The sequence below is a fragment of the Indicator indicator genome, chromosome 13 (assembly GCF_027791375.1).
Source record: "Indicator indicator isolate 239-I01 chromosome 13, UM_Iind_1.1, whole genome shotgun sequence".
NCBI lineage: Eukaryota > Metazoa > Chordata > Aves > Piciformes > Indicatoridae > Indicator > Indicator indicator.
The window spans coordinates 19,714,049-19,729,513 of record NC_072022.1 but is presented as its reverse complement, the minus strand read 5'-3'; the positions used below and the strand labels follow the sequence as shown (position 1 = coordinate 19,729,513).

The following is a 15,465-nucleotide window of genomic DNA, read 5'->3' as shown; positions in this document are numbered from 1 at the left end:
GAGTGTTTAAGGGTTTTATCCCTTTTCCCATAGGTATACCTGATTTAATTTCACCAATAGGTTGAATGGATTTAAAGGGAAGGTTAAAAACAGAGAGCAACATACTGCTGAAGTTTCATTTGCTTAGGTCATGAGGTAAACACTGGGAAGATTCAATGAATCTGTTTGCATATGATCTCACTCCAAATGCAGACAAGCAATGCCACTAAGGACACAAAACCCAAGGCAAACTGTCCCTAGAATATACTTCTATTACGCAGTACAATTTCTCCTAGAGTAAGATTTGAACTACGTGAACTGCTTTGTGAAAGATTGCAGGGATACAGGAATGAAAGAACAACAGTGAGAACCACATTAGTCATCAATACACACACAGAAACATGCACAGAAGCTCTGTCAATATGGCACAAAGTACTGCTTCGAAATCAGCATCAAAAGCCCTGCACACAGACAAGACAACCCCTCAAAACCACACCTCACTCCATTCTGCTGCATCCTTTGCCATCACGACCTGACATTTCACTAGATGGATTTGTCTGCCTTTACATTTGTCACATTTCATTTCTGTCCCTCCCAATAAGCAGCCTTCAAACAGAACTGCCACAGTTTGTGTACATTACCAGAAATACAACCACCACTTCTAGATTATTCCCAGAAAATGTTTGGCAGGTGTGGGAAATTTGATGGGTGCCACTGGGACACACAGGTCGCCTGGTGTGCACTTATGTGATGAGATCGGAACAAATCTTTCAACGTCTGCACCCTGGGTGAAAACATTCAGGCTGGAAGGCAGTGCAGTGGTTTTCTGTGAAAGTCTGCAACATCTGCACAAACTGAGAACAGCTCTGCCGTGTGCTCCTGGCTGCAGCAATTTGCTAGAAGACGTGCAGAAAGGATCACAGAGGAGCATCAACTGAAATGAACTTGCTTAAAAACCTCAAGCTACCCTGAAACAGCTCTACAGAGCCGTGCAGTCCAGAGCCATCTTTTACTCCAGGATTATGCTGAGTCATCTAAATGGAGTACAGTTTGTTCATACTTCTGGAGCTGTTACATAAATAACTCTATTTTCCCTCTTTATTGGAGCTGAGCTCTTTCAAAATACACACTCACGAAGGCGAGCAGCAAGCTCACCTCCCTACTGCTATCGTTAAACAATAACAAGGAGCATGACTGCTAATCAAAAGCAGACTCCAATACCAAATCCTCTCAAAACCAGACTGGCCCACTTAACACATATAGCCCTGAAAGTTTTCCAACTACTGCAATATCCTCCTGTGAGCTCCATTAAAAACACAGCTATTCCCACAATCAACCCCTGCTTCCTTTGCTAGTGTCACTCTGCTACTGGCTATTCTTCATCATCTTGAGGTGCGTCAAGAAAAGTGTGTCCAGCAAGTCTAGGGAGGTTCTTCTCTACCTCTACTCTGCCCTAGTGAGACCACACCTGGAATACTGTGTCAAATTTTGGGCTCCCCAGTTCAAGAGAGACAGCAACCTGCTGGGGAGAATCCAACAGAGAGCCACGAGGATGATTAGGGGACTTGAGCATCTCCCCTGTGAAGAGAAACTGAGATCCCTGGGGCTGTTTAGTCTTGAGAAGACTGAGAAGGAATCTCATCAATGCCTATAAATATCTGAGGGGTGGGTGTCAAGTGGAGGGAGCCAAGCTGTTTTCAGTGGTGCACAGGAATAAGACAAGGAACAATGGATACAAACTTGAACATAGAAACTTTCACCTCAACATGAGGAAAAACTTCTTTACAGTGAGGGTGATGGAGCACTGGAACAGGCTACCCAAAGGGGTTGTGGAATCTCCTTCTCTGGAGACATTCAAAACCTGCCTGGATGCACTCCTGTGTGGCCTGCCCTAGGTGATCCTGCTTTGGCAGGGGGGGGTTGTACCCAATCTCTGGAGGACCCTTCCAACCTCTAACGTTTTGTGACCCTGTGATAGATTTGTGGACTACTTCTGCAAAATATTCCTTTCCATCTCTTACTGAGGACACACCCAGCCCCTGGAGCTGATAAGGGTTACATTAAGAAGCTTTAAAACTAAACCAAGGTGCAAAACCAGTCCCTTATCTCTCTGTTGGTTGCCTAAGATCTTTCAAGGTAAAGAAACTGTCAGCCTTGAATTAATTAGCAATGAATGCTTGAGGACAAAGACAGGTCCATTCTTCAGAATCTTCTGAAATGCACTGATTTGGCTGTCTGATAGAAGTAGTGCAGGCAACAAGTGGTTTCTTTTTTCTTGTGTTTTTATGGGTGCTCTACATCAACAGAGAGACATTTTCTGAATTGGGTTCTGCATTCTCTGTTGATTTTTGGAGATCTCCTGACATCATGAGGATGCCAGATATGTGGTTTGCTCATGTTGAGGTTTTTTGGTGTTATTTTCTTTTTAAAGAAGTGCTTTACATATGGGCAAAAAAGATGGAAAAAAGTAATAATTTTTTTGTAACCACATTTACATTTGGAATAAAAGCTGTGTTAACTCTTGACACAACTTTGCCCTCATAAGAGATGCAGCCTTGCCAGCCATGGATAAGCTCTTAGGCTTTAAAACAACTCTTTGTCATAATTGCAGCTACCATAGCAACTTTTAAAGACAAAAATCCTAGGGTACCTCCAAAATACATTAAGAGGCTCTAATAAGTGCAAGATTGAGGTTTCCATAGGGGCTGTCCTTAACACCAGGGAGCTGGGAACAGCTGTAATTTTGCAAGCAAGCAAACACAAAGGAGTGAACCCAAAGGGCTCCCAGCACTGGTTTTGGACCTTTCTAAATTTGCAAATTCCTGAAAAATTTTAAGTCAAAGTACAGAGCTCTTTTTAAAAAGGCTGATGGCCTTATAGCCCTGCTTTTGCAGTTACATTTCATGGGCCTATAATAGTAATCTGGGTAGTGCTCTAGGAGTCAGTGAACCACAGACTGAAAAAAATCAGTTCACAGTGGGCCAAAAAAGTAACAAATTCACAGATTCGGTTTGCATGCAAGAATACGTCCCAGGAACTTGTGATATGAGATGAATCTGGATGTCTCCCACCAACTGCAAAGGACAGGTCTGAGGGTTCACGCCCCACAGTGGTAGAAGCTGAAGAGTCTCCCCAGCTAAACAGAGTCCAATTCCATCCAGGAACAGGTTGATGGAACTATCTCTAAATGCTAATTGCCCTTCAGGACATAAAATAAGGACTGCAATGAAGAGTACATCTGTCAGATAATATAAACATACATTTCTATTACTTTTCCCTACTAGGAAGAGAGACTATGTGATGCTCATACCCTGGTTGAGCACATTGTCTCTTGGGCAAAGCTCTGCATCTGTATCTCAGAGGTGACACCTTTGAAAGGGGCACAGGATATAGCTTATATTGCCAGCTGCCTATGAGACAGATATCCCTCACAAGAAGCTCACAAAATAATGTTCTTATTGGGTTCTTCAGGTCAGGAAGTATTTAAAACACATAACCTTCAGAATTCAGCGTTTCAGTACTGAACCAGAGCTGACAGAGGATAAGGTTCAAGAACTGCTAGATCAAGTTTTTGCCTCAAGCAGCAGCACGCTGGGAGGATAATGGAGAAGAGTTCATCAATATGGTTCTTTGTTGCTTTTATTACTCAGCTTCACTAAAATGAACCTGCAACATCTCTTTGCAGGACATCAGAAGCCTTAAAAATGGAGATGATTCCAGCTACCAGACAGGACATCTCTGCTTCAGAGATATCTCATAAACAGACATTGCAAGGCAGATACAACACAGAGATTTCCTTCCTCTGCCTGCTCCAGGACCCATGCTGAGCTAGCTGGCCAGCTGCCATGCAGAGGGGTTTCCTGGCTCCTACTAAGTTCCTCAGCTCCCTCCCTATAACTGATCATAACTGCCCCAAAGACCATCAGGACCTGGTTTCCTGCCTGTACTTCTTTCTGAGCCACAAGGTCTTCTCAGAATAAACACCACAGATTTCAAAACAAAGGAAAGGGTATTTCCACTGTGGTTCTTTCCACACTGATTTAAAAACCTGGTCCCTGGAATATTCACCACCATCAAAACTGGCTTTTCCAGGGGCTGACTTTCCTTAGCCTCAAGCTGAGGCAGTGCAGTGATGGAGTGTAGGCACCACTGTCACAGCAGATGAGAGGCTGAAAGTAAGGGCAGAGCACATGATCGCCAGGACAGACGCAGGTAAGATTGCTCTTAAAGGTGGCTCCAGCTCAGAACATCTTCTCACTGAGAGGAGTCCTGGGTGGAAGGAAGCCTGTTGATGGATGCACAGTTCCAGCCAAAAGACAGAGATCTGGCACACAAAGGGCTGCTGCAAGCAGGCTCCCACTTAATGGTTCATGGAAAATTATAAATGGGGGTGAACAAAGGCCTTTGGGTAAGGACAGCCATCAGCAAGTGGATCTTGAACTCATCTGACTCTTGAACTTTCTCCTCTGAGGCTCATCTAGAGGAAAGAGGCGTGTGTGAAATAATGATCAGAAGCAAGTGAAACTTTTGGCAGCACTAAATCCACACTGGATTTCCCAGGGGTATTTGCTTTCCAACCCCATGCAGGCAAGTCCCTCTGCTCATGCCCATACAGAGAAGAGCAAAAAGCCACAAAGCAGAGAAGACTGGCAAGGCAGAAGACAACTTTTTTAAAAATGTCTATTTGGTTGGTTTTGGTTTGGGTTGTTTTTTTTTATCAGTTAGGTTGCATGAGAAGGACTTCTTCCAAAGAGATTTGATCAAAGCATAAGGCAGTGCTGCAGCCACTCACCTCTGTGTCACAAAGGGACTTTTAGCAGTCATGCTACAGAGCTTCCAAAATCCAGTATCATCCCAGTAACACCTAGAACCCTCTTGGCTGCAGAGGATCCCATCTGCACTTGTACATCTCCTTCCTTATAGATTGGAGCAAGAGCTCCAGCACAGCATTTTCTGTAGTTGGGGTTGGAGAGACAAGGCAGACTTCAAAGTACAGCCACATTCCTGATCAGCAGATAAACCAACAAGCCCCAGGTAAGAGGAACAGCCCTGTAATGGCTTTGCAAACTTTCTGGTAAAGAAGAATTCTTGTTCTAACAGCTATTTCCCTTGAATGCTTTCTCAAAGTGGCTTATGGATAAGATTTTTATGCAGATGTATGCACCAAGAAACAGCTCAGTGAGTGGTTTCCTGCAGCATCTAAAACCCGTGCATTTGTGAGCAGTAAAGGCTCAGAACCCAGAGTTTCAACGCTTTACATCTGAGAGGTTGTGAGATCATAACTGCCATAAATCTACAGTAATTCACATGACAAAGTGGAAAGAGGGAGAGTAGAGTTCAGCATAGACTCTCAAGAAAAAAAATTCTGTGAAATAGAACAGCAATTGTTCCTTAATCTTGCCTCAAAATTGCTATTGTATAGTCTAATTAATTTTATCTGCCTCAGGTTTTCTTTAATCTCTGCTTTTTTTAACCAGTTTTATAGCACTGTGATGTTATTCTCTTAGTCTAAATGACATGACAATTTATTGGCCACATCGCACAGAATTAAATCAAACACACACACCCTCCTCCCCCCAAAAAAAAAGGATGATGTCTTTTGTATCATCATATTGTGATGACTAACAAGAGCAAGAGAAACTAACACAGACACCAAAATCACTTTATCTTCTTTATTAGCGCTGGATGGGCTAATCAAATCATCCACTATTTCTAACCAAGCCTGTTACTGGATCTCATCAAACTAAATGAGCAGAACTTGGATGGCAAAGTAAGCTTACAAAAGGGAAGTTCCCTAAGTCCCTAAGATTTGGCTCCTGGAGCATTACTTTCTGTTCTGTTGGCTTACTGCATAGTAAAAGTACAAATAAGGTAGAACAGAAAGCTTAAAAGGCAGTGAGAAGAGTAACACAACTTATAAGGCACACTCTGCTTGTTTGACAATTCCCAGCATCCCATAAACACCAAAAAGCAACTCAGCCAGTGACCTTCAAAAAACTAGATTTCTTTTTCCAGGGACTGTGTATTCAAGGTCAAAGTTTCACTAGCCTTCAGTCTGCTGGAGTGGCATATTAGCCATTCAGCTGTAAGTCCTGTAACGATGGGAAACAGCTGAGATCTGCTCAAATCAAATTACAGCTCTGATTATGCAAAGCACTACGGTTCTGCATTTCCCAACATCAAGACTACTTCAGAGTGCAGCTTGAAGGTATCTGCTCTAAGCTTTCTGAAAACAGGCAAGAGTTGTTTCTGAAAACAACAACAACAACAAAAAAAACCCCTAGTTTATGATTCTACTTGTATTTGGTAAAGAATACTTCTTGACAAATTATATACACAAATGTGTCAAACAGCTGAATACAAACACTGAGGAAATAGTAAAATATATCTCATACCGTCAGGGAGCTGTTTACAGGACAAAGCATCATCAAGATCTTTGGCAGTTGATGGGTCGATGGTGAAAATGCATTCTTTCCTATCCAAGGAAAAAAGAAGAAAAGGCAAATTTATCTTCCAGTCATGAAGAAGGTACCAAAACAGACCATAAGAGACAACCAGACAACAGCTATGTTTTCAGAAGACTCAGTCTCTTGAAACATCTTCCAATCTAATCTAAAAGTCTAAATCTAATTAAAAAAAAGTTTGAGACAAGCGAATCTCCTTTGGGTTTCTTTCATTTTTATTTTTGGTTTAACTGCTTGCTCTTAATAGCCTTCACCTCACTGCTGATTTTCCTCCACAAAAACTAAGCAATTTAGTCCATCAAGTTCACTGCAAAGAAACAAGCAGGAAAATGTCTTGATGTCTTGATGCCTTGCAGCTAGAGTAAAAATAGATTGTTCCTAACTGCAAAGATAAAGGGAACACAAATAACCTCTATCCCCATGCATAAGAGTAAACAGCACAGCATCTGAAACTCCATGAGCACAGCTAGCACAGAGCAGAGGCATTGAAACATTCACAAACCAAATTGCATGGTAACAAAACTGAGTGAGAGTTTTGGTCTCAGCAACCCAACTTTTGGTCTCAGAATCCAAGAGGTGCAGTACTTTATAGCACCTACATACAACAGTCTCCTTCCCTGGAGATAATAAAAAATACACCTGGATGTGATCCTGTGCAGCTTGCTCTAGGTGATCTCCAGAAGCACCTTCCATCTCCTACCATTCTGTGTTTCTATGATCTCCATTGCCTATTATGCACCAAAGGGAAAAACAGGTTCAGTAGGAAATGCTCTGAAAGTTGTAGAAAGAGCTCCAAGTCAGATGATTAGGCCTAGGAAAGCAATTTGGTGCTTAGGAATAGCCTTTTGCATAAGCTGTTCTAGGCAGTACCTGGAATACGCAGCCCTGCATACATATGTCCTGTAGCAGTGGGTGGCAGGAACACTGGGAACATACCAATATGGACCACAGATATGGTCTAAAGCCACAAAGATGAGATAAAACAGAGCATCTGACTCAGAAATCATCAGGTTTAACAGCCTGGCACCAGTGAGACCCAAAAATCTAAAGCACTCAACAAATAAAGCTTCCTAAACTCTTGCTTCAGTGCCTCCCTTCATCCCAGACTGTCCTACAGCAACTTCTTGCCTGGGCCCCTGGACTATAGCAAGGTTCACTCAAGCAGTGTGCGGAATGTGGGACTGGAGCTGAAGAGCAGTGAAGACAGTAAATGGATGAGTTTGTTGGTTTCTTTTGCTTTTATCTTAACCTTTAGAACAAGGTCCCTCCCTAGTTAAGAGCACAATGGTATAGAGGCTCCATCTGCAAAGGAAGAGATCAGACACTTCTTTTCTCTGTTTCAGAAAAGCTCTTATCATGATGTCAACTCCCTTCTCTAAGAGATGTATAATGAAAACATATTATTTTTCTTACAGCATAACCTTTGGTGTACTCCTAAGGTAGGAGAGGTGGGAGAGGAAAAATTACAGCAAACTTTTAAAGGAGCCTGTGTCACATAGAATTAGCAAGTCCTGGTCTTTCTGCATAGGTGCTCACACAGTGAGAGCAATGCCTCTATCTTTGCAGGCCTACCACTTCAGTACTTAAATGCTCCGGAAGGTATCTGTTGGTATCAGACAGCTGGCAGCATGTATTTATATAATTCCACCAGGCATGCTGAATAGAGATTTTCAAAGACATAAAAATCAGTAAAGCACTTCACTGCCTTCTGAGACTTTGAAAATCTTTGAGAATATGCTGGCTTTTAGATTGGATAGCAAAGCTGCCTTAATCCCCAGATGCACGTTAGTTTCTGATCCTTTGCACGCATCTAAACAAATTAGAGACTGTGACACTCAAAGATATAAAATCTTTTCAAATACACCAGGACTTTGATCTGTTGCTGCCTAGCTATCTAGCATCAGGAGTCAACCTGGTTTTTAAAGGCTTGCAAACAACCTTACTTCCATATATATTCCTTACAATTCCACCTAAGGTTGGAACTTAGGGATACCTCCACTTCAAGGTGCTGTGCAACTTTCTACAGGGTGCCACACGCATACAGACACACAGACACTTATGTGCCACCTAGTGTGGGGGCATGCACATGTGACAACCTGCAGGTACTGCTACACCAGGTCCCACTAACACACAGGGTATAAATGCAACAGCATCCTGGCATCCACCCTGCAGACATCTAGTAAAGCTTCCTTTAAGTTACTCCACTCAAAACAGCAAACAGCACTGAACAGACAGTAATGGCTTGCTTTATCTGACAAGTAAGCAAGAAAAAGGTTTAAGAGCTTCTTCAAAGAGAATGTGGGTTGTTTCTGTGTCAAGGGAATAGACATCTTATCCCAGATGTTGGGGCCTGCAACCACAAGCATCTGTCACCCGTTGCAAATTATAGCTCCAAGCAGTTCGAAAATTAACAGATAGGTTTCAATAAAGTGCGTATTTGCAGCCTGCCCTGAAAAGCAGTGAGGATAAATAAGTGGGTGCCAAAGTCTGAACACATTTGTACAGTGACAGCAATTAACAGGCTGCTTTGCTGAGGTGCATTTGGCCAGCCAAACGTACTGCAGAGATCAGTGGTGGCCCCAGTTCAGAGAGATCAAACCTGCGGGGCTGCTGGGCAGCCCCAGCCTCTCCAGGCAGTGCTTCATGCAGACTCTGCTGCCCTTGGGGACGTGCTGGCCAGGCTCCGAGCAGCCTCTTAGCATGCAAACGGCAGGCACAGACACAGCTCGCTGTCTGAGATGCTTAAACTCACAGATGCAAAGCTGAAGAGGCATCCAGACAAGTACTGATTTAGCGTTTCTCACCAGCACTTCCATGCGCAGCACAGCTGGGATTTGTTTTACCACCAGGCTCAGATCCGCTTCTCTTTTAAAACTACTAGGGACTTGGACTTGTGGTTTGTCACAGGCAGTGTATTCTGGGCACAGACTGCAAGGTGAGGTAAGAAAGTCACTGAGCAAGTAACACAAAAGTATGATACTGCCTGGCACAAGGACTCTGCAGAAGCGCTGCAGAGCCAATGGCCAGGTAGTGAGTGGGACAAGAGAAGCTGATCTGCAAGCAAAGATTGAAGTTCATAGCACTGAGATAATCCTGGCACACAGGAGTACACCTCACTGATATTTTCTAAGTGAATTCTGCTCACCAGAAATTATGAAGTGTGATGAATTTTATTTCTGGTTTTCAGTTTTTATTACTGGAGAAGTTTCAGATGGTATAGGAATTGGGGCTGGCATGCGGGAATGAAAACAATCCACTGAGTGACAGGACCGCACCACTGAGCCTGAGGGCAGCACTCTGCACGTGTGCTCCTGCAGGGCAAGGTCTCTGAGGAAGGCATGTTCTCAGCTATCTCCTCCTGCTTTTCCTCCAGTCCTAGTAGTATCATCATCTCCTGCATGACGCAGAGTCACCTCTCGTCCAGAGAGAGTGGGCACAAGGCAATGAAAAGCCATGGGAGGAAAGGTTGGGTGTGGGCAGCACAGCCTGCCCGCTGCTCTGCCAGCTGTCCCCTCCCTTGGCACCTAACTTTAGCCACTCCTGAACAAAACACCAGGACCCTGGAGGCAGCTGACAAAAAACATCTGGGTGAAGAAATAACATTGCTCCCAGCTATGTGGCAAGTCCACCCTGTGAGGAGGAAGAAGCTGCTCAAGTTCCTCCTCTGACCACAGTCTGGCTGTGCAGTACCCCAAAGGCTGTGGCACAAGGCACCTCAGAGTGATCAGCCCACATTTCTGACCCTAACCAGGAACAAAACCAACCTGCAGTGGGTTGTATGACTAAACCTCAAGGTAACAGTACTTTTTATGCACCTGCTAACAAAGATGTTGATCAAGCACAAGCAGATAGCCCAGCTACATCCACACACATTTGCCCTGACCACAGGTAAATAAAACTTGCAGCTGTCTCCAGCTTCTGAAGGGCAGCCAAGGTGACCCTGTAGGTTAAGGAGCTTGATGATCCCCTTCTCTCCCTTCTTTAAAAGCCCCAAAGGAGCCATTTCTCATTGTCATTACACCTAACAAAATCTGTCTTATTCATTTGAAATTGTGAAAACATACTTTGTAAAAGTAATGAGATGTTCCAAGTCAGCTTGATCCAACATACACACAACTAAGTTAAAGGAAACTAGTTTAGGAGATAGAGATGCACACAGAGTTAAGAGATTTTCTGCTCTTCATGCTGGAAACATAACTAAACATAACCATATACCTTTAAGAAACCTGACTGAAAACAAACAATTCAGTGTGGAAACTTCCACTTTTTACAGGAGCCTCTTTGTCCAAAACATATGTTTAATGCAGGTTTGCAGAGGTGGACTTGCTCTGGCATGGAATTTCTGTTAATGGAAGAATAAAATCTTTTCTCCCTCCTCAAGAACAGGGGTTTTGTGCAGCAAAGCAAAGCAATGCCTGCAGAGTTTTGGAGGATCAGCGAAGCAGCTCGCACTGATAGTGGTGAACCTACAAGCATAAGTCAGGAAAGCACATGCCACACAGACCCTGCCAGCCCCAAGAGTGGTGACCCAGCCACCTCTAGCCCCAAGGTGGTGACAAGAGCACTGCTAAAGCCAAAGCTCACACACTGGCTCTGTCCACCATCTAGTAAATCAACCACCTGGGAAAGAAAAAATTGCAGAATAAGAGCACTTAGTTTATTGGACAGTAACAGCAGCGTCAACATATGCAGGCTGGTATATCAATCCTAATTTAAGGAAAGCTAATTAAGTGCAGTTTCTCTTTGCACAGCTTAAGGAAGACTAATTAAAGGGGACAAGTATATGTGCTGAGCAGTTAATCTTTTTACCTTGAACAGGACCCCAAAATAAATGGCTGGTGCTGCAGTAGAGGTAAGACAAGTTGTCTGTTGGCAAGCTGGAATTACCAGCAGGGTAATTAAAATGTTCACAGATCAGAGGACTGGAACAGCAGTTTGTTTTCCTTTGTGCAAATACATACATCTACACAAAGGTATTGGCAAGAACCAGCAGAGAAAACACTGTACAGTTGGTGCTGCAAGGTTGGCTTTCATACATCCATTGTTGCCAGTTAAACTGTTCAGAATTCAACCTATTAGTTTAGCCATAAAAGATAAACACCTACAACACAAGTCAATGACAAGTCCCAGTGGTCAGGGCTCCATCTTTACTCAAGTGGAAGGCTACTTGGATTAAGATGAAGCATTGTATTTGTAAGCCACAGGCTCAGGCTTTATTAGAGGCAAGGTTTCTGGCACAGCCAGATGGTGGGCAAAGTTTGGGTGTCACTAGTGTGATCTGCTGTGAAAGCAGCTTGGTGCTGCTCAAGGCAAAAGAAGCCACAGTTTGTACAAAGTAGACAAAACAGCATCCTGAGGTCCTCCTAACACAACTGGACAGCCTTGCCAGCCAGCAGCACGCAGATGAGTCAACTTGGCGCCCCAATTTTCACCACTCTAACAAATGCCAACAACCATGAAATAACCGTTCAGAGAACTGCATGTACCCACTGGAGCATCAGAAAACTCTTGAAGCATGATGTTGTCCTCACCAGCTGAAATGACCACTTGCAGGAGGCAGAGTTCTAAGACAGAAGTATGAACCAACTAGTAAAGAAGCAGGGAAACCAGAGGATGGAGGAAAGACATCCCAGGCACCACAAACACAAGTCAGCTGAGCAGCCTGACCGTGTCCACACTCCTGCACACCACAGATCTATCACCTCTCCTGACCCTGGTTACAGCCACCACCAACTGAAGTCAGACTGAAACCCCAGCTTTGCCACTTGCCTGATCTTGGACTGCTCAGGGCTGTGATTATAGGCGAACTTTACACTGCCAAGTCTCACAAGAAAGAAAGAGAGAGCTGGGTGCCTCTGCATGCAAACCAGAGCACTTAAGTAAGAGGCTGAGCAGGGAACCACCAAAGGTCCCCCAACAGGAAATCCAGACACAGGGACTTAGAATACAGTAGACTGGAGTAGAATAGACATATTTCAGTCGGGAGAGACCATCATTGATCATCTAGTCCAGTGCCTGACCACTTCAGGGCTGACCTAACTACAGCGTGTTACTAAGGGCATTGTCCAAATGTCTCAAACAATGACCAGCTTGGGGCATCAACCACCTCTCTAGGAAGCTTAATCCACTGTCTGACAACCATCACAGTGGTGTGGGGGGAATTTCAGCTCACACTGACACAAAATGCTTCTTAATGTCTGGACTAAACTTCCCCTGGTGCAACTATTCCCACACATCCTATCACTGGATAACAGGGAGAAGAGATCACCACTTCCCTCTCCACATTCCCTGCTGATAAAACTAAGGTGTCTGAACTTAATTAACTTATTTACCTCTCCATCCTGACTCTCTCTCTAGGTCAGCTTTCAGACTGAAGCAGTCTCCTGCACTGTCTACTGGTCATTCATGAAAACCAACACATACAGAACAACTACAGAAGAGAAGAAAGAACACACTAGCAGCCACAGCACTCACTAGTCTGGAAAAGGTGGCCAAAACCTGCTGCCTGTGAATTCCCAGCACACAAACACTGCACAACTGAAGATTCAAGCAGCTCAGTGGCTACCCACATGCTGACCATCCTGTGCTGCCCCATGCTTGCTGCTCACAGCCCACAGTCCCTCTAGTCACCCTCCTAAAGCACTTTGCGGAAGTGCTAGGCAAAGCCCAGCCTGCTGCAGCTGGAGGTGAGACAGGAAGAACCATCCTTTTGTTTACTGAAGTTTAGGCAGTGCAAAACTTCTTTAAACTCGACTATGTATGTGCTAAGACATTTACAGTACAAGTGACTGCATGTCTAGACGCTCACAATGCATTTACATTCTTCTAGGGACTCCTTAAGGTTGTCCTGTTCTCTCCACTGTGTGAGTAGATACAATAGGCCGGTGGGAGTGAAAGCTCAGCCTCCCAGTTTACCCTTATTAACTCCAGCTCAAAGTTGGCGTTTTAAAATTAAGTCCAGCAAAGGCACTTTTAGAATCTTAAAGCTTTTCAGGTCCTTTTGAAGACCCAGCTGAGCTTCATCTTGCAAAAGTTAAACAGCATTTCTCAGAGCTGGAAACAGTTGTTATAGTTTGGAAACAGGCATCCTAGAGCTGTCAAGTCACTCCAGAGAATGTTACTAACATTTTTTCACACAACAGTCCAATTGTTATGGCAACCACAAGAATCAATCTCCTCCTTCAGTCACAACTAAACCCAGCTCAACCACGGTGTCGACACAGGTTTGTTATAAACTGCCAATAAGCATGGGACCAATTCCACTGATGTTCATCACTCAATCAGGGATGAAGTACTCTGAGAAAGAGTCATTTCAGAGAACAATCAGTGCTTGAACATTTCAGAGACTTCAACATCCAGCTCCTAAAGACATCTGTTACGTATAGTGTCTATCACATTTGTCACACTTGAGGCTGGCAGATTTTAGTTAAAGCCCCAGAGAGGCTCCTTCCAAGACAGATTCTTAAAAGGAATATATTAAAAAAAAAAAAAAACCATGCATGCAAGAGAACAACCCTGACAAATCTCCAAAGGCACTGTGAATGCCCTGTAACACACTGACAAAGATACTTGACACATCACAAAACCCTTTTTTGCACGGGACATAAATTTTGAAACAAATTATAAAATAATTGGAAGCAAAACCTGTCCCTTCCAAACACTAATTTTTAGAAGCCCCATAAAAATCCATCACAGCATAAAACGCACTGAAAGCCCGACTTTCTACATCAGGTCAGCACTGTTGTTCTTGATTTTTCTGTGTTTATATTTTAGCTAATGTCCTGTTTTGGTTCAGAAAACAGACTTTGGTCCTGGAGAGCAGCTGACAGTGAATCCTGATGCATTACACATCTGCAACAATAAACATTAACATTTTCACCAAAGGCAGCTTGTTGGATTGGCAAATCAGAATCAGTTATTCCTTCCACATACATTTGTGTCCTCCAAGGAAGGAGGAAGACAGAAAAAAAGAGCACTGCAGTCTTCTAACATACCTAAGCAGTTTGAAAAGCCAAAATACATATAAATGAGATCAGAGTCTCTGAGAGACCAAGCACCAGCAGTAATTCCTACAAGTCACACTGTAATTGTGCCACAAACATAATGAAGTCTTTGCACCAGCACTATCCCACGCAAGAAGGTGGAGTGTAATTGAAAATGCACTTGCATTATATAAACTACTTTAATCAGAGATGCACAGAGCTAGAAATGGAAGAGACATTAGGTCATCTCCCCCCATGGGTCAGAGCTGGACTCCTCATGACAATACATTTCCAAGGACTTTCTCCAGTAAAGTATTAAGCATCTTTAGAGACAGAGTTTCTGACACCTTCTTTAGCAGTCTAAGCTACAGCCTATTTCAGGTTGGACAGCAAAGGTTCCCTCTTTGTTTTACCTTACTTGTCCCCCTAATACCTCATTCTATCTTCCCACCACCTTAAATAATTCTCACTTTTTCACTTTACTCCCCGTATATTAACTATCATACCTTTCATAAACTTTCAGTTTGGTAAATACATACTGAACACTCAATCCTTCCTTGCAAATCAATCCTTCATCTCCCAGAATACCTTTTTTTTCAGTCTTTTCCACATTGCCCCACTTCTAATCCATGTGTGTGATACCTCCAGCACAACTTTGCCTCATACTCCTGTATGCATGTCATCAATTTTTTAAAACTATTTTTACAGAGTGAGGATCTGAGAATAACTTGGGAACAATGATCCAAGCAGACCAAAACTTCAGGGCAGACAGAGAAGTCAAAGTATGCTTGATCCCACTCCACCACAACAGAGCCACAAGGAAGATGTTCCTTCTAATGACCAGCTTGTCCTAGTGATCAGTGACCAGCCACAACACACCACAGTGGGGATATACTGCCTCAGTTACTGAAGAAGTTCTGGCTTTCTTCATCTACAGCATCAGAGACAGATACCTGAATTCACACCAGGACTTGGATCCTTCATCTCCTATCCATACCTGTGCTATCTGGCCTGTGGCAAGAGAAGGACACCAGCAAAGC

At 43.5% G+C, this 15,465-nt stretch overlaps 1 protein-coding gene across 1 annotated transcript in view; it reads right to left on the bottom strand.

Moving 5' to 3' along the window:
• DIS3L2 (DIS3 like 3'-5' exoribonuclease 2) overlaps nt 1-15,465 on the bottom strand; it is a 199,835-nt gene that overhangs the window by 88,575 nt on the left and 95,795 nt on the right. Inside the window, exon 11 of the mRNA XM_054385907.1 lies at nt 6,375-6,454. Coding sequence (XP_054241882.1) covers nt 6,375-6,454 — 80 coding nt within the window. The remainder of the gene's footprint in view (nt 1-6,374; nt 6,455-15,465) is intronic.